Source organism: Dasypus novemcinctus, chromosome 6, assembly GCF_030445035.2.
Source record: "Dasypus novemcinctus isolate mDasNov1 chromosome 6, mDasNov1.1.hap2, whole genome shotgun sequence".
NCBI classification, from domain to species: domain Eukaryota; kingdom Metazoa; phylum Chordata; class Mammalia; order Cingulata; family Dasypodidae; genus Dasypus; species Dasypus novemcinctus.
In genome coordinates, this window is record NC_080678.1 from 15,763,052 (window position 1) to 15,783,993 (window position 20,942).

Below are 20,942 nucleotides of genomic sequence, written 5' to 3' on the forward strand. Positions count from 1 at the left end.
TGTTCCCTCTACCTCTAGCCCAAATACCTATTGCTGGGGAGAGAGGAAATCAGACACCTCTTTAGAAATCTTCTCTGTTTTCATTTCCTGTAATTTCTCCCTATATTATAACTAAATGGGCAATGCCTCTTCTTATTCATCACCTCTGCCATAGGAACTGGGATTGACAATTTATACCAAGCCCCATTATCTACTGCAGTCTCTCCCTAGAGTTAACCAATAGCATAAAATAACTAAAGGAAGAATACTGTTTCCCATCATCTTTGAGAAAATGCAGCCTTTGCAGGCACCTGCAGCAGGCCTTTTCTACTTTTGTGGTCCAGTATCCTCTTAGTAGGACCATATATTTCAAAATACTAATCGAGTTTTATTTCTTTCAGAATCAACACCTTGTTAGCCATATGGAGACTTCATCCAGCTTCACCCAGGATGCCAGATCCATTTTACTCCAATCAAGATAGAATAGCAAGAGGGTTTTACACCTTGTCAGGTAGGGCCTACTGCCCCTAACCAGCAGGAAGTAGCTACAGAAAAATCATCTCCCTTTAACACCCCTTTAAGAATAAAGGTGTAAACTCTCTGGGGTGGGGGGGGGAATGAAGCTGGCTAGTAAGATAGGGAAGCAATATTGGATTTGGAGGGAAGCGGACTTGGCCCAGTGGTTAGGGCGTCCGTCTACCACATGGGAGGTCCGCGGTTCAAACCCCGGGCCTCCTTGACCCGTGTGGAGCTGGCCCATGCGCAGTGCTGATGTGCGCAAGGAGTGCCCTGCCACACAGGGGTGTCCCCATGTAGGGGAGCCCCACGTGCAAGGAGTGCGCCCCGTAAGGAGAGCCGCCCAGTGCGAAAGAAAGTGCAGCCTGCCCAGGAATGGTGCTGCACACACGGAGAGCTGACACAGCAAGATGACGCAACAAAAAGAAACACAGATTCCCGTGCTGCTGACAACAACAGAAACGTACAAAGAAGAACACACAGTGAATAGACACAGAGAACAGACAACTGGGGCAGGGGGCGGGGAAGGGGAGAGAAATAAATAAATCTTAAAAAAAAAAGAGTTCAATTTAAAAAGAATAATAATAAATGCCATTAACGTTAGGACTTCTTTTTTTTTAAAAAAAAAAAATTGGATCTGGAACGTGGCAGAGAATCCACATGGACATCAATAGCCCCACGATGGCTGCTGGAAGGCACCCCCAACACACACACAAGATTCCACCATCCAGAACAAGATTTCCTCTGGAAGCCAGGAGAAGCCCTGGATATTGCCCAAGGACTTTATCATTGGACCCTCACGGGGGATTGATAGGTGGCATAATCAATCAAAACAGCAAATAACTGGAACTCCTCCCCTGCCATTAGCAAAGGGGTGGAATAATTAACAGTTCAAAAAGAAGGCACAAGGCCTGAATTCACTCTCTCCCCCCTTTGGACCCTGACTCTGGCTGCCTTCTCCTCAACATGGATCAACACACAAGTAAAACCTGGGCATTTATAATCTATAGTGGGAAACTGTAGTCTGTAAATCAGCCCTCTTTATCACTTTACAGCCCCTTCCTCTTCACCTGGGTCCCATGATCTGTTATTTTCTCCCATTTCTCTTCCCTCCCTACCTTAATAAATTACTGGCCTAACTCACCCGATGTACTCTTGAAATCCATTTCTGCAGCGTACTCAAGAACCAAGAAAAAATCCAATAACAAAGGGGTGCTACTGATGCCCAAAGAACCCCAACTCTCCTTATGCCTCTACTCAGTTTGGAACATGCCCCAATTGGAGCAACAGTCATCACACGAAACCAACTGCCATGCTGCTGAGGGGCTCAAGCTCAAGGGACCGGCCACTCCAAGTGACACCGACACTGGGCTGCCTCTTGGGCCTCAGAGGACACAGTCAGCAATGTCAGGCTGGGAGGAGAGGCCCATAAATAGCCGAGCCCAGCCCAGCCCAAGGGAGCCCGTGCTTTCTCTTTCCATTCCCATCCCACCCCCCAGATTGCTCTCTGTGAGCAGAACATGAATGTCATATCCTGGTATTTTTATTTGTTTACTAAGAAAAGTATAAATGTGCAATTGAAGGGAGTGAAAAAAACAAGGGAGCCCCAGGCTCACCAGCTTCTAGACAACAGAGTGAATAAGTAGTTCCTAAATAAGGAAATAAGAGAGAATTGCTCATACTGGTACACCTCCTAGTTTAAATCTTAAAATAATAACAATAAAACTAAACTATGGGAAGTGTTAGGGAATCCACATCCCCTAAATTAATCCCTGAAAAATACTAACAGTACTTTCCACTGGCACAGCACTTTACAGGTTACCAAGTACTTCCATACACATTGTATCAGTTGATTCCCACAAGTTTGTGAGCCAGGTGGGCAGGGATAATTATTCCACCGTTAAAGTGAAGGAAACAGTGACTCAGATGCTGTCGATGACTTGCTCAAGGTCACACAGCTGGTAAGAGGTGCAGCAAGGACTCCAATACAAGACTTTTGTCTCTAAATTGGAAGCTTTCTCTATACTGCCCCTCCCCCATTCCATGAAAACAAAGTCCTGGGAACTTTGTTTTCTCTTAGTGGACAGTGCTGACTACATTTGCTAAAGAACAGGCTGCCACAGTAGAGCAGCGGGGAAGGAGGGGCTGGCAGGGCGGATGGAACTGATGCATCCCATCTGAAAGAACACTTCCACTGCAGACAATTGCTCTGTATTCCTTCGAGAATTTCACTTCTCCCTGGGCTCTATTTTTAGACATACTTCCTTGAAAACTCTTGTTTCCCAGGTCTTCTTTTTTATGCCTCTTATTTCTCCTGAATGATTTCATAGTCCTTGGAATGATTTGTCATCATGCTGAGTTGCTGGGGAAATGATTTTCGATGTTATAAACAAAGCAGCGTGACCATAACGGTGGGGGGTAGGGACGGGTAGGCAGACACAACCCAGTGCCAGGACGGATTTCACACGCCCTGGGCACAGCTGGAGAAGACAAGGGGACCCAGCCCTTCGGGCTTCTCTTTCTTAGGTTTGTTCCTCTCACCAGGGTTAGTCACTGATGCTATCACCAGCTTCCTGAACCTTCTCCGGATTATCTGAGCAAAAGGTGCAAGGGTCTGATAAAACCAATCCACAACAAATCTGAAAACCTTTTGCTTTTGGCTGTGGATGGGAGTCCCAAGAGAGAGAAACACACACACACACACACACACAAGCGCGCGCACGCCATTCAGCCCTCATTCTCCCCCAACCTCATCCACACCCAGGACCTGGCAAGCCCATAGAGCAGCGGTTCTTAACAAGAGGTCTGTGAGCTTGAACAGAAATTCAAAAAAACATTATTCTGGTGGGGGTGTGTTGGTGCAGGTGTGATGTATTTATTATATAATAATACACATTTCAGTGTGGACTTACGTAAGGGCTCCGTGGTTTTCACCTGCCTGGTCTGTGGAACAAAAGAGGTTAAGAATTCCTGCTCTAGACCCTCTTCTCTCATTCTTCCAATTAGAACGGATCTCTCTCAATTCCTCAGACTGCAGTGTCCTCTCCTGGGGGTGCTTCGGGCATTTTGGTGGGGCAATTCTTAGTTGTGCAGGATTGTCCCATGTATAGCATCCCTGGACCTCACCCACCAGATACTGTGCCCTCCCCAGTCACTGGAACCCCAAACATCCTCACGCATTTCCAGACATCCCCTAAGGGGGCGTTACCATCCATGGCAAAGTCTACCCAATGTGGGTATGCGCCGGTATTGAACACAGTGTGCACGCCCCTTCTCAAAGGCAGGAACCGCGTCCTATTGGATTCGATCACCATTTATGCCCTCCTGTGGGGTGGGGCTGTGGACCAGACATCGTTCCTCCCCCAAGCAGTGCCTGTCTCCGTGGGGGCAGCAAACATCAATAATCATCATGCCAAACAGAACGAAACCCAGGAGGCAGGAGGCCTTCGCTGAGCCAACACCAGGCCAGGTGTCCGGGGTCCTAGGTTTAAGGCTCACCTTGTCATGTGACCTTGGGCAAGACACTGGACTTCTTGGAGTCTCACCTTTTTCATCTGTAAAATGAAACCCTAACCTTTAAGCCTCCTTCCAGCAACAATGTGCTAAGCACTGAAGCACTAGCCACACAAAGGGAAAGGGGTGGAGAGAGAAGCAAGGGGCTCACTCCCGCTAGGTCAGGGGCCAGGTGCCATCTGATCTGGGATTTCGTAAGCAGTTAAGGCGAATACATGAATAATTAGACATCGAAGTGTGCCACACTTGGACTGAGATGGGTGCTAGAGAATCCAGAGGCTCGGGGAGCCACTTTTGACCAAAGGCAGTGTTGAGGCAGCAAGAGATCCTGGGTAGGCGGAAGCTGACTGTGGCGTCAGCGCAAGGAGGCATGGCTGGCCTCTTTCTGCTCCTGCTCTCCTCTGAGAATGCCCCAGTCCCGCGGGAATCCACTCCCTGCCACCTAACCGGCCCGCCTGACCCCATTCTCTGCAGGCCTCTCACCCGGGCCTCAGAAAAGACGTCCTGTGGGGGTGACTGCACCGTTCCCAACAAAGCGTTTGCCTGCAAGTGACCCCCGCCATTCGGAAAGGGCCCCCTTTTCACCAGAGGAGACTCAACTCAGAATCCAACACGGGAATCTGAGTGGATGCAACACGGCCTCAGGGCAGGGTCCCAGACAGGCATTTCTACATGCAATGGGGACAACTTAAAAAGTGGCTTCCATAGGGAATCACGGGGAAGGCGGGGAGGGAATTCTCCACCTGCAAAAAGAGCTACGCCCTCCTCCCGTGTAAGACTGACGCTAAACTGCACCAGGATCCGGGATTTTGTGTGTTGGCACAGAACGGGCATGGGACAGTCGCCCAAACACATGCACGCCCCCCACCTCCACCTCATAAAAGCCACGGGCGCGCACACTGGCCCTCCCGGCACCGAAGACCCAGTGAGGAACCTGCCCTCGCCCGGGCACTAACCAAGCCCCTTCCCGACCCCATCCCCTGGCTTCTGTTTCCACCAACCCAGCCCGCCCTCCATCCCTGAGAGGCATTTTCTCACGAGACATTTCAGCTGTTTTTCACCCGCGACCACCCGCTGCTGTCTTAGCATTTAAGGCTGAGCCCGACGCTAATGACGATGATGCCATTTTACGAGAAGACGAGCAGAGGGCCGGGGGGTGCAGCCACCACTGCACTCCCTGCTTCTGCAACCGCGGGGCGCGGGGAGCGCTCCGACCGCGCCGAGGACGGCCCAATGCCCTTGACGCGGTACTTCCTGGTGTTTCCCAAGTTCGCGAACGCTTGGGCCGCCTCGGCCGCGGGAGCCAGGGACGCGAAAGGGAAGCGCGTGCGGGTCACGTGCCGCGCCCGAGCCCGGCGTTGAGCGCAGCGCCGCTGACGTAACTCTTCGAGAATTTAAAAGTCCCCAACTCCGAGGAAACCCAGGGCAGAGTTTTAGGGCCAATCCACGCGCCGCTGGGGCCCGCCGGGGGTGCCCCTGCGTGACCCAGTGGGACAGCGCGGACTCGGAAGAAGCCCAGCGGGGGCTGCACGGACCCCGGCACGGGCGGTGAACGCAACCCTAGGCGGGGACCCCAGCCCCAGGCGCGGACCCCCGCCGTTTCCCCCCTCCCCACTCCCGCTCCGGCGGAGCGAGCCTCCCAGCCACCCCGGGGCCGCCAGTTCCCCCGCAGTCACACTCCTTTTGCGGAGGGGACGCAGACATGGGTGTAGCCCCTTCCCCTGCCCAGTCTCCTCGGGGAGGATGAAACGAGCCCTCCTAACCCGCCATTGCGGGGCGGCCGAGCTCCGCGGACGCGCGTCCCCTCCCCGCCCCCGGGCGCCCGCCTGCCGCCGCCACCGCGCACTTACCGGCCCCGGGCGATCGCGGAGGGCCCGGCCCCTGCCCCGCAGCCCCCCAGCGGCGAGGCTTCCGAGCCCGGCGCCTGGCGTGAAGTCTCCGCGGCCCGGCCGGGGGACGCAAACTTTCCCGGGGCAACGGCGCAGCTCCCTGCGGGGCTCCGGGAAAGTTGCCGCACAAAAGGCCAGTGACTGGGAGAGCAGCCGCGGCCCGCCAAGGCTCCTCCCCTAGCCCTCGGCGCCCGGAGCCGGGCAGCGCGCAGCCAACTGCTCGCGCTCCCGGCCCAGGAATGCGCGGGGTCGGGCTAGGGCGCGCTCCGAGCGCCGAGGGGCCCACGGCGAGGCGCACGCCGTGGCCCCGAGGCCGGAAGAGCGAGCGGCAGACAGACCGACGAGCAGACAGAAGGGCGCGCGGCCGGGCCCGGGCAGCACTGCAGACTTCTTCCAGGAGGGTTTGAGTCACAAGTTGTTACCTTCTTAGTTTTTCCACGGCGCTTTCCACTAGGCATGACAACGCGGGCAAGGCACCGGCGTATGAAATGACAGCGAAGGCAAGGGACTCGCCGGGTGGCCCAGCTCTGCGGTCCAGGCAGGCTCCCTCTCGCGGTGGGGGGCCTCCGCCGGGGAATACCTGCCCACCCCCCTGCCCACCCAGCCTCAGAAAGAAACGGGATTAGATGGTGCCTCCCTTGTTCCTAGAGCCTAATTCTGACCCTTCGTGCTTCACCTGGTTAGTCCTAATGCTGCTCAAACACAGATCCGGTGAGCGGTCGTCTCTACAGTTTGCAGAGCTCCTTGGCTCTCCCACCCTTCTGGAGTAAGCAGAGCTAATTCTGCCCTATTTCTAGGGGAGCTCGGGTGTTTCTATTGTGTTGTGGTTTTTTTCCTTTTAGAGCCTCAAATTAACTTACATCTCAGAAGTGGCACTTACCTGCCTGCATCATTGCAAAATTATAAGCTTTTCTCTGGATATTTCTGGAGACAGACTCCAATCAAGAAGATCCCGTCTCTGAATTTGGATACCAGACTTCCTATTTTAAGTTTTAGTGTTGAGAAGGCATTACTATATTTTATATACTCAAGGACCAAAGGGCAAGAGACTCACAGTGACTCAATGCTTCATTTCTTCCTCTTAAAGCAACAGATGCCCAAGATTTGAGCCCCATAGGAGGAGTCTACATGAGGATTCTCTGTGGAATAAATAGGCTTTTTACTGCCTATTTATTCCGCTAAAATGTAAACACATACACATACCATGCTTCCAAGTGTCAAATTTCTGAAAGGAGTTTAAACAGATTCCTTGTCTACATGCTCATCAAGGGCTCACTGGCATAGCATTGGTGTATCTGTCTGAAGATGTGATAACCGAGACCCAAATCAGCAAACACGTTTAAATGGATGCCCCCCGGCTATTGGAGAGGGAAAACTCGACTGTCGTTGTGCCCCAATCACAGCTAATGCTCACTCATCACATTGTCAAACACTCCAATTGGGCAAAATGCAGGAATGAATTTGGGGTCACATGAACCTGGGCCTCTGTGGTTGCTGGGTACACATCCCTTGTGACTGGATGGTACCAGTAAAGATGTTCACATCCTAACCCCAGAACCTATGACTATAGTAAGTTACATGCCAAAGAAATCGAGTTTGCAGATGGAATTAAGTTATGAATCAGCTGACCTTAAAATAGGGAGATTATCTGGAATCACAGTGTCCCCTGTCAGTGGAAGAGGGAGGCAAAAGTTAAAAGTTGGAGAAAGAAATGAGGACAGCAGAGTCGGAGAGATTTGAAGATGCTGTCACATGAAGTCAGAGGAAGGGGCCACAAGCCAAGGATTGTGGCTGGCCCCTAGAAGCTAGAAGAGGCAAGAGAATGGATTCTGTCCTAGAAACTCTAGAAGAGAACGCACCCTGCCAGCATCTTGACTGTGGCCTAGTAAGACCTGCGTTGGACTTCTAACCTACTGAGCTATAAGATAATTGTTGTGCTGTTTAAGCCACTATACTGGAAATGTTAAAGCAGCAAGAGAAAAGTAACATAGTAGATATCTGGTTGTTCATGTTCTTTAATCTCCTTTTCGAAAGGTTTTAAGAAAGAATTATGGATTCTCTGAGTCCATCATGTCTTCAGAGTCTAAGACCATTCACTGCAGGAGAAATGCTCCGGCTAAGAAAGGCTTGGCCCCAGCACCTCTCTGAGGTACTCTCAAGTTCGGTCAAGGTCTTGGGCAGCTGGCCAAAACATGACTAAGACAGAGCCATGGCCCACTGTAGGACATATTAAGAGATGAATGCAAGGGCCCCCACCATTAGAGGGGATTGAGATTCAGGGGCCGCCATATGACAGAGATACCTCCACACCAGAAGCCCTCAGCCACCCCACACAGCACTGGTTGTACCCAGGAAAGAAAGGGTGCCTGGATAGTAAACCCGAGGCCACAGTATATGTTCGTTGCCCATCTTCTCCTGCTCCCAGACAGAGGAACACAACTGGTGCAGAAGAGGACAGGTGCATGCTTGTACCCTTTGTCTTGGATACGTGCAATCCAGAGAAGCACCTAAACCGCAGGCAGGAAGAAGGTGCCCAAGAACCTGCATCTGTGGCTGAGTCTTTACCGTCCTAAGGATTCCTCAGGTCTGCATACAAGGCTATCACCTCTGCAGAAATACTAGTCTGTATGAGTTTATCAGCAACACCCTAGCACAGAAGTGGTTACACCATCTTCCCCACAGCCCTAGAGTTTCTGGAGTGACTGAAAAGTCTACATGGGAGGCACCCAGAGACTCTGCAACCAGAGCTGTTCTGTTTTTATCTGTCATGTCTTGGGGTTCCACCTGAGTTTGGAGGAAAGATCAGTTTGGAGGGGGACAAAAGAAAATGTAAAAAATACTGCTTTATTTTTTAAAAAAATCTTGCTGTTGGAATCCTAGAATCCAGCGTAAGACCTGAAGAGGAATGACTTGCTCTAGTTCAAAATCTGGAGCAAGTGTCTTGAAGGGGGATTTTAAATCTTTTTTTTTTTAAATACAGAAAATTTCAGATATGCAAAGTAGAGAAGAGTATAACACATTACTAATGTGTGCATTGCCCAGCTTCAGCATTGTTAAATCATGGTCAGTTCTGTTTTATTTACTACCCACCTCCCTCTGCTACCTGGATTTTTTGGAAGTAGATCCTAGATATCATCATTGTATCCATTAATATTTCTGCTGAATCTCTGAAAGGCAAGGACTGGGAAGGGAACTTTTGAAGGATAACTCTTTATTCTTCCTGTTCCCTCAGCTTCCCCTTGAAAGGGCCCACACTGCCCAAGGGTGATCTGCCAACTTGAAAATATTAATAGGAGACCATGACAAACACCTGGCCCACAAAAATGAAACTTCATGCATGTAAGACTCACCGGATTACTTGTTAAATGCAGATTCCTGGGTCCAGCTCCCAGAAAGTCTGATTCAGGGGGTCATGGAAGAGGCTCAGGAATGTGAATTTTAGCAAACACATTCTAGATAATTCTGACAGAGATGCTTTTCAAACTGCAGATGGAGAAACTCTGAATCTGAACGTTTGTAGCAAGCACAGTTGGTTGCCTCCAGAACTGCTGTACCTTCCCCCCATTTTATTGAATATTGGGCACCCACAGTCAGAGCCCCTCCCCAGTCCCAGAGGCTGAGGCCTGCCACGGTAAGTCCTAGCCTGCACGGACTTGGCGTGATCATACTATACATCCTTGGCGAATGAAACCGAAGGGACATCTACTGGGGGTGTCTGGAGACATTTTCTTCACTTCTTTCTTAAAAAGATGGGCAAGATGGTACATCTCTTGTCTTTCAGATGTCTTCCTGTCTCTCAGTGTTGTTGGGTGAGGGCATGTGTGTGTAGAGCTGCCGCAGCCAGCTTGAAATGATGAAGGGGGTGGAATCAAACCCACAAACTTGGGTAGAGTGAATGAGATCAGGAGCCGGGTCCACTGTGGCATCACTGAGCTAATGAAAACTCCAACCCCAGGACTGCCCTGCCTCTGGACTCCTATTAGGTGAGAGGATAAACCTCACATTGTTGAGGATTTCTTTCCTTGGGCCATCTTTTACCTGCAGTCAAAGCATCCTGACGAGATAGTCAACTGTGATGTTGAGAAATGCTCATTTGGTAGCACTAGACCTAAAGCTACAAAAAGGAGTGAAAAACCACAGGCAAATGAAAGATCACTTGGATATTCTGGAATACAAAAGGTAGATCGGTACCTAGGAAATACCTCGCTGTGTGTTGGCAGCTACTTTGGTTTGTTGTAACAATGATATTCTGCTTTAGCTGAGAAATGACAAGCTGCAGGAAATGAGAAGCCAGGCTAGTAATTTGTGCCCAAATTTACCTGATACATAAATAACCACTAAATAATCAAATCTTCACAGAGCACCTGCAATCCCCATTCCCAGTGTCCAGGGGTATAAAAATACATAAGGCAGGACCCTACCTGGAAAGACAGACACATGCTGGAGAGGTAAAAAGGAGGAATAGGGAACCAATATGCCAGCAGACAGCAGGTGCAATCCTTGTGTAGAGTAGGAAGAACCAGAGGGCGTGGCACGTATATTTGGTGAGGATATTTCAGGGGACTGGAAGGGACCTCCATTCTATCCAAGGACTCACTTCTGCCCCCAGCTTCCTGGCTCACCCCTCACCTCTGGGCTTCCAGGGATACAGTTTCATACATGAAGAAATCCTGAAACACGAATCCAGAGACTGGAACCAAGCAAGGCTGGTTAAACTGATGGATAATATATGATGCCAAAGGATGGAGGCCAAACCCTCCCTAGACAAAAAGACACCAGCATCTTGCCAAGAGGGGTGAGTCAAAAATCCAACTTCATAGGTTTGACTTCTTCATAGGCACCCAGATGGAAGCTTAGAAATGTTGGGGCCTGAATTCCACTCCATTATCCTCAGAGAATCATAGGCCCCCTGCCACAGCCTGACGACAGAACACTTTCTAGCCCACAAGGGTTCTCTTTGGTCCTTCCCAATCACTTGTTGAGTCCTACTATGTGCCCAGCCCTGCGCAGAGTGGTAGGGTTAAGAGGTCAGAGGAGGCAAGGTTCCAGAGCTAACCCCTGCAGTCCAATAAGGCAGTGGTTACTGCCTGTCAGAGACAGAAAAGGGATACTTCATCCAGTCCTGGGAAGGGGCAGATTTTCCAGAAGGAAAATGTAAGTGGGATTTTACAGGCTAAGTAGGTGCCACCCAAATTAGAGTCTTCCATTTATTAATTTTAATAGTGTGCATTTAAAGCATATTAGAAAAAAATATGTCATTAGCACACCAAACACAAAGTGTCATGGATATGGCCTAGGACAAAATGAAAGTATACACCAAAATAAAAATGAAGCAATTTAAAGAAAAATAATAAGTAGACCATAAACAAGTGGTATGTGGATATAGTAAAAGTCGTGAAGGTGGTGCACAAGTGAATGACATTTGTGAAACATTAAGCTAAAAAAAGAGACAAAGATTGGGACAAGTACAGTAGAGACTATTTTAGGGCGTAGGAATTAAATCTCTTCTTGAATATACCCAACAACTTGCTGAGATAAAGAAGTATCTGATTAAGTCAGTCAAACATTTTTGAGCACCTAAAATATGCCAGGTACTTCTAGGTGCTGGGGAGATGGCGGTGAACAGAAGAGACAGAATCCCTGCTCTCCTGTCGAATATGTTCTAGGTAAGACCTAATGACCATCTACCTAAAGTACCAAATGAGAGGAACAGACAGTCAGGGTTATGAGCTGTGTAATCATCTCATGTCTGTCTACTATCTCTTGAATGAGAGTATGGGCCCCTCAAGGACAGAAAGCCTCACCTCCCACCCCGTGCCCACCCACGTGGCTGTGTGGACCAAATCTGACTCCCTCCACCCCAGCAAGAGATCTCCTCCTCTGGGACCAAACTCACCCAGCCCTGCCACCCAGGACCTTCCTGCTCCTTGAGGCCCTTGCTCTCCAGCAGAACAGCATCTCAGAGCTTCACCCAACCACTGAAAATTCACATCAAAATGGCATTTCAGCCTAGACGTTACCATGTCCCCTGCCAGGTGTGAAGAGTGGCAAACTGTCGATCTGACAGCTTGCCTCTATCTTCTCCATTCAGTTAGCAGATCAAGAAAACCAAAAAGGCAATTGAAAACCTTGAAAAAACAACCACTGTAATATTAGCTAACATTCATGAGCATTTACGACATGGCTGGCACTCGGCTGAGTGGCTCCCATCCCTTCTCTCATTTAATTCTTCTAAGGATCCCACGTGGTGGTCCTGCCATTATCCTTGACAAATAGGGACACAGACTTGGAGCAGAGAAGTGACTTACCCAAAGAGCTGAGGTTCAAACACAGGCTGTGTCTGCAGAACCCAAACTCCTAACAAGTCCACGGTGCCATGCCACACAGAGGGCTAAACTTCCGATCATGCATTCTCTTCCAAATCTAACCTGCTAACATGTCAGCAGAGAAATATGCCACCAGGAAGAGCAGCGCCAGGGCTGAGCTCTATCATTTGACTTTAGTCTTCACATTAATAACCCAACATCCATTTTCCACTGAACCTTTTTTTTTCCGCCAGGAGGAATCTCTGCTTTCAGCTTCTGACCTAAGTTCTCACATTCTTTGAGAGTCTGCCCAAGCAGTGAGGTATGTTCCTGAACTGCTGCCACCCAGCAAATCTTGGTCGTAGGGCCAGCAAGAAATATTTGTAGGCGGGATTCAGGCCTTCTAAAAATTCAGTCATTACCTCCGCCCACACTAAGACAAAATGTCAGCCTGAGCCCAAAATACATGCAGGCAATGTGTGGGGGAAGCTTTCCAATCGGCTTCCAGCCTCACCCAGAATTTCTAGCCATGGCTGTGGAATTTTCCTTGGGTTCCCCCACACACCAGGCCCACCTCACTCAAACATGTCTTCAACTGAGCCAGCTGCTGGGACAAGGTGCTAGACAACTGGTCTCCCAGGCCAAGAGCATCTGACCCAACTTTTCATGGGCCACTGTGCTCATACACTTCAACTTGGCTTACTCCTAATTTTAAGTAAATCTTTGACTAAATAAGAAGCAAAGCTCTGCCTTAGGTATAACCCACCCTGCTGTATTGTCTTCTTTGGCTGAAGAGCAGGCTTCCCCAGGCAACAGAATGGGCTGTCTGTATGATATCAGAGCAATGGTTGAAAAAGAAAATATTCGAAGGAACAGCCATGGTAGATTAAGCGTCTGGCAGGACCTGGGAGGTGGGGTAGCTGTGGGACTCAGCTCGGTCTACAGGATGATGATATCTACTCTACAAAGGATGAAACCCCAATGACAAACTGTAATACATGGCAAGGGCCCTCTATCTTAAAACATCTCTCCATGCCAGGGGAGGACATGGGGAGTTAGGGGGTTGGGAAGGCTTTGTAAGCACTACGTTTGGGCTGAGCCTCAGAGGGGAGGGGTGGCAAGCAGGGGGTGGTCTGGACACAAGGGCATGTGCTACTGGCCAGCACCTCTCAGCCAGGCTGAAGTTCCTGCCTCCAATGTCTGTAAATGCTTGGGCCTGCCTCGGCATTAACTCTTTCTCCACATTTGTGTGCCAAAGGAAAAGAGGTTTGGAAGAGAAGACATAAACGCCCTTCTTCGGGCTGCTGGGAAGAAGCAGGATGGCTTAACGACTTTCCCGTTCCTGTCAGTTACAGTGCCCAATGCAACACGCAGAGGGAGTTTCTGAAAAACAAAGCTCCCCTCTCCTCTTTGGGGTCCTTTCTCCTTTTCCTTTTTGCAGAATAATTACTTTTCACCAAAGATAAAATATGAACCAAGTAAGAGGTCTAAGTATCAACTCAACAAGGAGACTGGTGGGTGTCTAATAGCTAAACTTCTCATCTTCGTGAAAAAGAAAACCAAACCCTACACCAATCGCCAAGATCCTTTTATCTCCCGAGGATTCATGGCCCAACTGTTTGTAAAGAAACTCGAGATGGACCGTCGTCTTCTCTGAGTGCTTCTTCATAGGTTGCTCGCACAGGCCTGCTAGAAGATAAAACTCAGGTTTCAGCAGGACTTTCTCCTGTTTAGTCTGAGGCTGTCCCCCCGGACTGAGCACCCACATATTCCAGAAAGTGGTGACTTAGATGATCACCGACTGCCTGCCCAGCTAGTGGCTTTCCTGCAACCCTACTGCAAATGCCATCAGCCACAAGCAAGAGACAGCCAGGGCTGGCACGGCACAGAAGCCGCAGCTTAACTCATTCTGCAAAAAAGCTCAGAATGAGCCTGCATGTGTGGCTTTCTCAGACACAACCCAAGGACAAGATTATTTTTAGCTCCCCACCACTTCTGGAAAACATTCTATAAGACCAGTTCACATGAGGGTCACCCTGCACTTGAGCTGTAAAAGTCAAAGGTGAGCTCACTACGGTGCCAGTGGGTTTGTTGAAGGAGCACTGGTCTGAAGGCGAGAAGATTCTATAGGAATCAGAACAGAGGCCCCGGAGAAGCTGTGTGGACTTAGAGAAGTTGCGCAACTTCTCTGGGTCTCAGGTCTCTCACTGGTAAAAGGAGGAGGCTTAAGGTACTGGAGGTCCTTCTCGTTCTGATATTCTGACTGAATGTCTCGGACAGACATGGGTGGCACCCCGGCTCAAAGGGCGAGCATCCCTGCTGCCAGGTCCCAGGAAATGGAGGAGCATCTGCCCAGATGTCCCCCAGAGGCAGCCCAGAAAGGCAATCTGGCCTAGAGTTGAGACCTCAAGCCCAGACCTGCTTTCCCCGTTTTGCATGACATTCTCACTTTTCTGCCAACAGTGGCCATGCATATTTAAACACCAGCTGCTTGGGAACTCACCAGAAAGGGTCTCCTCCAGCTGGTGTGCTATGGCACTGAAAGTTGTCCAGTCCTGTCCTTGCCTTTAGGAGGTTTGGGGTGGGCTGGCAGTTCAAAGTCATGGCAAGGCAGTTGGGGTAATTTGTCCCATAAGATACACCCTAAGCTTACTACCCACTGGTGTGGCCCCAGCTGTGCTCTCCCACACTGGCACTCATTCCCTCCCACAAATGTTAGGTTTCAGCTTCTCTGCAGCCACTCTTGGCAAGAGGTTAACCCCAAAGCCCTAGTTTCCTCCCAGAAGAGAATACATTCTCCATGTATGCCAGATGGCTTGACTTTGCCTCCAATACAATATCGCATCATCAAGGGCTACCCCCGTGGGGAGGGAGGAGGTGAAGGGAGTGACTCGTTCCAAGGAATCCAGGACAGATGCAAATGAACTTCAGCAAGTTTCAAGTAGGCCATTTGTAAAAATACCAGTATTTACCCAGCAACCTACCTAATTGTATTGTCATCATTCAAATGATAATAATGACAATAACTCCTGATATTTAAGTGTTTTCTGCATGCCACTAAGCTCATAACACAAATTATTTTTATGTACTCCCCATGAAAACTCTTTGGGGTGGACACTAACATTATACACATTTTACAAGTAAGGAAACCGAGGTTTAGCGTGGTGAAGGAACTTGGTCCAGGCTGGAGTCTAACAGCAGAGCTGGGAGTTAGACCCAGGCAGCCTGGTTCCCAAGCCCTGTCTGACCTTGTTTTCCAGGACTGAAATCCTCAGGCTCACCTGATAGCTACATGAGCTGAATTATTCAGCACACACACAGGTAGTGTGCCTACTGGGCAGCGCGCAGAGATCAGGTGCTGGGAAACCAGGAGCTATGTCCTGTAAGGTGCAGCTAGCATGCCCAAAGAAACAAGACCGTAACTTATTCTCTTGGCCAGAAGCTGAGATCTGCTTTATACAGAAAGGACTACATGCATGGGTCCTCCCGGCCATTTCTAAACAGGTTCGGACCATGATGCCCAATGTCCCGATCCTACATCAGAGGACCCTGAACCCCAGGAGGATGGGGGGGCGTGTCAAGAACCTGCAGTGCCTTGAAGAGCAAGTGAACAATCTGAGTTCTCAGGAGTGCACTGGGCCTGGGCTGGGAGTCTCCACACCTTTCTGACTCCCGCATTGCTTGCTCATCTGTGGGATATGACAATTTATCCCAATCCTCTTTCCCACTGCCCTGAATGCTCATCTCCGCACCTCCTAATGGGAGAGAACTTGGCCTCCCCTTGGAAGGCGCCAGTCTGGGTGCACTTTTGCTGGGTGACAATTCGGGGGCCTGGTCTAGGGAATATCTAAGAGCGAATGGGTCCCCACTCTTTGGTAGTGAAAGCTTCCATCTATTGAAAGCTGACATTGTGCAGGGTGCTCTGTCTCGCCTCATTTATGAACCATTTAAACCTTCCTCTCCATCCTAGGAGGCATCCTCCACTCCATTCACTTGTGAAGAGGCTAAGATTTGGCGAGGTCACACGACTGCCCAATGGGACCCCCAAGAATGGGAGCCAGGATTTGAACTCCAGCCTGTGGAACGACCCCCGCCCACCTCCACCACCCATCTGCTTTCACCCTGGGCTCCACGTCTGGGTCCCCCATTTACCTGGGGCAGCTTTGGGGTTACTGCTCTGCTCCCACCAAGGGTTTTCCTAGCCTGAAACTCAGTGCTGACCTGAACCACTGCTGCCTTCGTGGGTCCTCGCTCGGCCCACCCCCAGGGCACCCTTCCTGGGGTTTTTATGCCTGCCTTACAAAAGAAAAGGGAACTCAAGTGTCAGGAGGCAGACCTGTTCCAGTGCCTTCCCTGGAAAAATGGAAACACTTTGGCAGTCTACATCTGAATCAGCAGGCCGCTCAACTATCTAATGCCCATCCACTTTACCAGGCCCCAAGAAGAAAGAAGAGGCTGGAGATGCTGTGAGCTGGAGCCTCTTTTCCACCCTCCCAGTTTCTCAGGAGAAAGACAGTGCCAAGAAATCAGTTGAAAACGACAGCTCTGCCATGGGCTTGTGCTTTGGTTTCCTCCAGGCCCAGGAGGTGCCTTTTGTAGGTGTGGCCATAGGGGGATTTGATGCCAGGGTGGGGTCTGCATTAAATGTTGCCTTGGGGCCAGCGGACTGGATGGCCCCAGCCTCCTTACAAGGCTGCTCAGGGAGAGATTCGCAGGCCTGGCTTTGAGGTATGCAGGGTAAGCCTAGGCCTCCGATCGGCCCAACTGTCAGCCTCCATGGTGCACGCTGACCTGCACACGTTCCTGGGCAGTTGTGCCAAGAGCCCTGGGCAGACTCCATGTCAGACCCGGTCTCCTGCTTGAGGGAAAGGGCAAGCAAGAAGGACGCACACTCACGAAGCACCCCTGGGCCCTGAGACACTTCCAAAGCTTCCACACGGCATCCACTGGGCTCTGACGGTGAGGAGTACAGCACGCTGTGTCCTGGCACTGTGCTATCCCATACAGTAGCACTAGCCCCGTGCGGCTATTTCAATTTCAACCTAATTAATTAAAATTAAGTACAAGTAACAGTTGGGTTCCTCAGTGGCACTGGCCTCCTCTTAAGTGCTCAACAGCCACATGAGGCTCGGGGCTAAACTACAGGACAGTGTAGATGTAGAGAATCCCATCGTTGCAGAAAGTTCTAGGGGGCCGCTCTGTCTTAGTAATGCCCCCAAGATTCCACCTGCTCAGGATCTAATCGTGGATTTAATGACTGGAGAACTTTCCAGAAGTTGGGTTCTAGTGTTGGCTCTCACTCTTATTAGCCCTCTGACCTCGAGCAAGCCACGCCACCTCCCCAAGCCTCCAACTCTTATTGGCAAAGAGGGTACATAACAGTCCCTATCTAAGGGCTGCGGTGAGGAATGAGATGCTGGTGTGACAGTACTTTGGAAACTGAAAAGCACAGCCCAGAAGTAGTTCTAAGTGAAAGGGAACTCAGGTTGAATATTTAGTGTCAAGTGCTTTTTTTTTAAAAGATTAATTTATTTTATTTATTTCTCCCCTCCCCCATTGTTTGAACTTCCTGTCTGGTCTCTGTGCCCATTTGCTGTGTGCTTGTCTTCCTTTTTTAGGAGGAACCAGGAACCAAACCCAGGACCTCCCGTGTGGTAGGCGGGTGCCCAATTGCTTGAGCCACATCTGCTGCCCTCAAGTGCTCTTTTATTTATTTATTTACTTATTTAATTCCCTGCCCTCCCCCGGTTGTCTGTTTTCTGTGTCTTTTTGCTGCGTCTTGTTTCTTTGTCCGCTTCTGTTGTCGTCAGCAGCACAGCACGGGAAGTGTGAGCGGTGCCATTCCTGGGCAGGCTGCTCCCTCCTTCGAGCTGGGCGGCTCTCCTTATGCGTGGGGCTTCCCTACGCGGGGGACACCCCTGCGTAGCAGGGCACTCCTTGCACGCATCAGCGCTGCGCATGGGCCAGCTCCACACGGGTCAAGGAGGCCCGGGGCTTGAACCGCGGACCTCCCATGTGGTAGACGGACGCCCTAACCACTGGGCCAAAGTCTGTTTCCCTCTCAAGTGCTCTTAATAAAGGGCCAATTTATGACCCTGTAAATAGGTACTGTGAACCATCTTTTTAGAGAAGAGAAAAGAGGTTTAGGAGGGTGACATCCCCAAGGTCACAGAGCTAGAACTTGAGGTCTGTCCGTCATCGAGTCCTGGGCTTATCCTACTCTAGAACTCCGACTTGGAAGGCTTCCCTCGAAAGCCTAAGAGCAGACTTGGGGAGGTTGTCGCTGCTGGTAGGAGCAGCCCCTTCTTGGACAAGGGGGGCCATGGTCCCCCTGCTTGTTAGCTTCCTAGTTTCCTCTCTATTCTGAGCCTCAGTTTCCTCCTCTGTAAAGTGGGGGTAGGGGCTCATGAAGAACGCCTCCACGTTTCCTTCCCGCTCTAACCAGCTGGAGTCTAAAACAGCCATTTCACAAACCTTGCTGCTAAAAACAGACACTAATCCAGGTCTAAAGTAGTGGCCATAATGAGAGGTTCCAGTAAGCACAGCAGGGTCAACTCAGACCCATTCTCCCTGGAAAACCACCGCCTTGCCCTGACACGGGGCCTGGATTTTCAAGCAGCAGCGAGCGAGGCGGGGAGCCCAGCCCCCACTCGGGGAGGCAGCCAGGCTTTGGGGGGAGGCAGCCAGGCTTTGGGGGCAGGCCTCCTAAACGAGCTTTCTCCAGCGGCTTGGCGCTCTTCCACACGGCAGAGTCACCTCCGAAGAAATTCGTTTGGACCACCAAAGCTTCGGCGCAGAAAGGCTCCGTTTAATAAGGCCTTTTGACTTTTACACGTAATTGCTCAGATACGACCTAAGCTGTTAACGAGAACGCACGTCCCCGTCTGCATTTTAAAAATCTCGTTCTGTGCTCCCAGCACCTCGGGAACCGAGCAGGGGTAGCGGAATGCCTGCTTGGCAACCACCGACTTCGAGGCTCAGCCCGCTCCCTCCACCCCTGCAGCGCCGTCAACGTCGTCTCCCTTGGGCATCTTGAGCAGCTTCTCCTTTCACTTAATGTCCAGGATGCTTTTAAAAAACTACATTTTACATTGAAATGATTACTCTTTTTACATGTGATCTTGGCCAAAAGGCCGAGGAAGAACAAGTTACCACTTTTAGTAAGCACTTACTGCATCAGATGCTTTGGAAATATTCAAATTTTGTCCTAACACCGAACAGGGAGGTATTCTTTTCCCATTTTACAGATATGGAAACTGAGGATTGAGAAGTTACACAACTTATCCAAGATAGCACAGCCACTGGGATGTGAATGGCTCTGTCTTCCTGTATTATTACATCCCATTTGGGAGGAAAGTTGCTACGAGTGATGGGAGCGTCAGAGCTGTAGCTCAGTAATAGCCCAATTCCTCAGGAGGGACTTTAAAATAATAGAAGTGATGTAATATATAATCTAACCCAGAAGCATCTCAGAGAGAGGGAAAGAATCTGTTGTCCTGGCTTTATCTGCTAAGAGAATTATGTTCGAATGTTCTTTTCCTTTTCCTTAATTTATACAGCTGTAGCCACCCTTGAAAGCCTTATCCTTAAACTTTAAAACACAGTGTCATAGCTGGTCGTTTTAGCAGGGGGAGGAGAGAGAGGGAAGAAGCAGAGCCAAGTGGGAAGGAGGTGCGGGAGCAGGGAGGGAAGACTCCAAAAGCCACTTTGGGTCCAGCCCAGGACTTCTGTGGCATTGCCAACGTCCCCCGTTTTCCCTCCTTCCCTCAACTTTTCCACTCAATTGCCCTTCATGATTTAGCCTAGGTCTGCATAAAACCCTACGCATCTGGGAATAATTTAATTCCCCTAAAATGCACTGATACTTAACTAGTAAACCTTTCTAACCGTTTCTCCAAATGGAAAAAAAAAATGACCCCTTACATAAATATTTAGCAAAAACATACTTGATGATTTTGAAGATTGATCCAGAAGTACATGTCTGAATATCAGCAGTGTGTGATCAAAATGCCAAATTCTAGACTTTCTACCCACATGGAAGATAGTCAGAAACAAAGGCAAAAACAATTCAAACACCTTCAGTTTTAAACAACCTAAAAAGAAGGCAAGGCGATCTACTGGGCCTCAGGCCCTTCCTCGAGAGAAGTCCACAGCTGAACCTCGATATTGCCTGCTTCCCCAGCTAGGCGTGAAGTGGTGGCCCGAGGTCTGCAAAGCGTCAGGATATGGGAAGTGGATTTGGTTCAACTGACAGAGCGTCCACCTACCACATAGTAGGTCCAGGGTTCAAACCCAGGGCCTCCTGACCCGTGTGATGAGCCTGCCCACGTGCAGAGCTGATGTGCGCAAGGAGTGCCGTGCCACACAGGGGTGCCCCCATGTAGGGAAGCCCCATGCACAAGGAGTGCGCCCCTCAAGTAGAGCCACCCCACGCAAAAAAAGTGCAGCCTGCCCAGGAGTGGTGCCACACAAATGGAGAGCTGACGCAGGAAGATGACACAACAAAAAGAGACACAAATTCCCGGTGCTGCTGACAAGAATGCAAGTGGACACAGAAGAACACACAGCAAATGGATACAGAGAACAGACAATGGGATGGGAGAAGGGGAGAGAAATAAATAAATAATAAATCTGGAAAAAAAAAGCCTCAGGATAGTTCATAGCACATCCACCAGCAACTCCAGTTCGGCTCCGAAGCTTGGTAAATAAAGCAGCAAACATATCTATTGCTATCCGCAGC

The 20,942-nt window shown here is 50.0% G+C and overlaps 1 protein-coding gene across 4 annotated transcripts in view; it reads right to left on the bottom strand.

The window, feature by feature from the left end:
- TACC2 (transforming acidic coiled-coil containing protein 2) overlaps positions 1 to 20,942 on the bottom strand; it is a 226,948-nt gene that overhangs the window by 121,383 nt on the left and 84,623 nt on the right. The window contains exon 1 of one of the 4 annotated variants that reach the window (XM_058298243.2): positions 3,994 to 4,016. The exons of the other annotated variants lie outside the window; for them this stretch is intronic. Coding sequence (XP_058154226.2) covers positions 3,994 to 4,001 — 8 coding nt within the window. The 5' untranslated portion in view covers positions 4,002 to 4,016. Of the gene's footprint in view, positions 1 to 3,993; positions 4,017 to 20,942 lie in introns of those variants that run through there. 4 annotated transcript variants of the gene reach the window in all.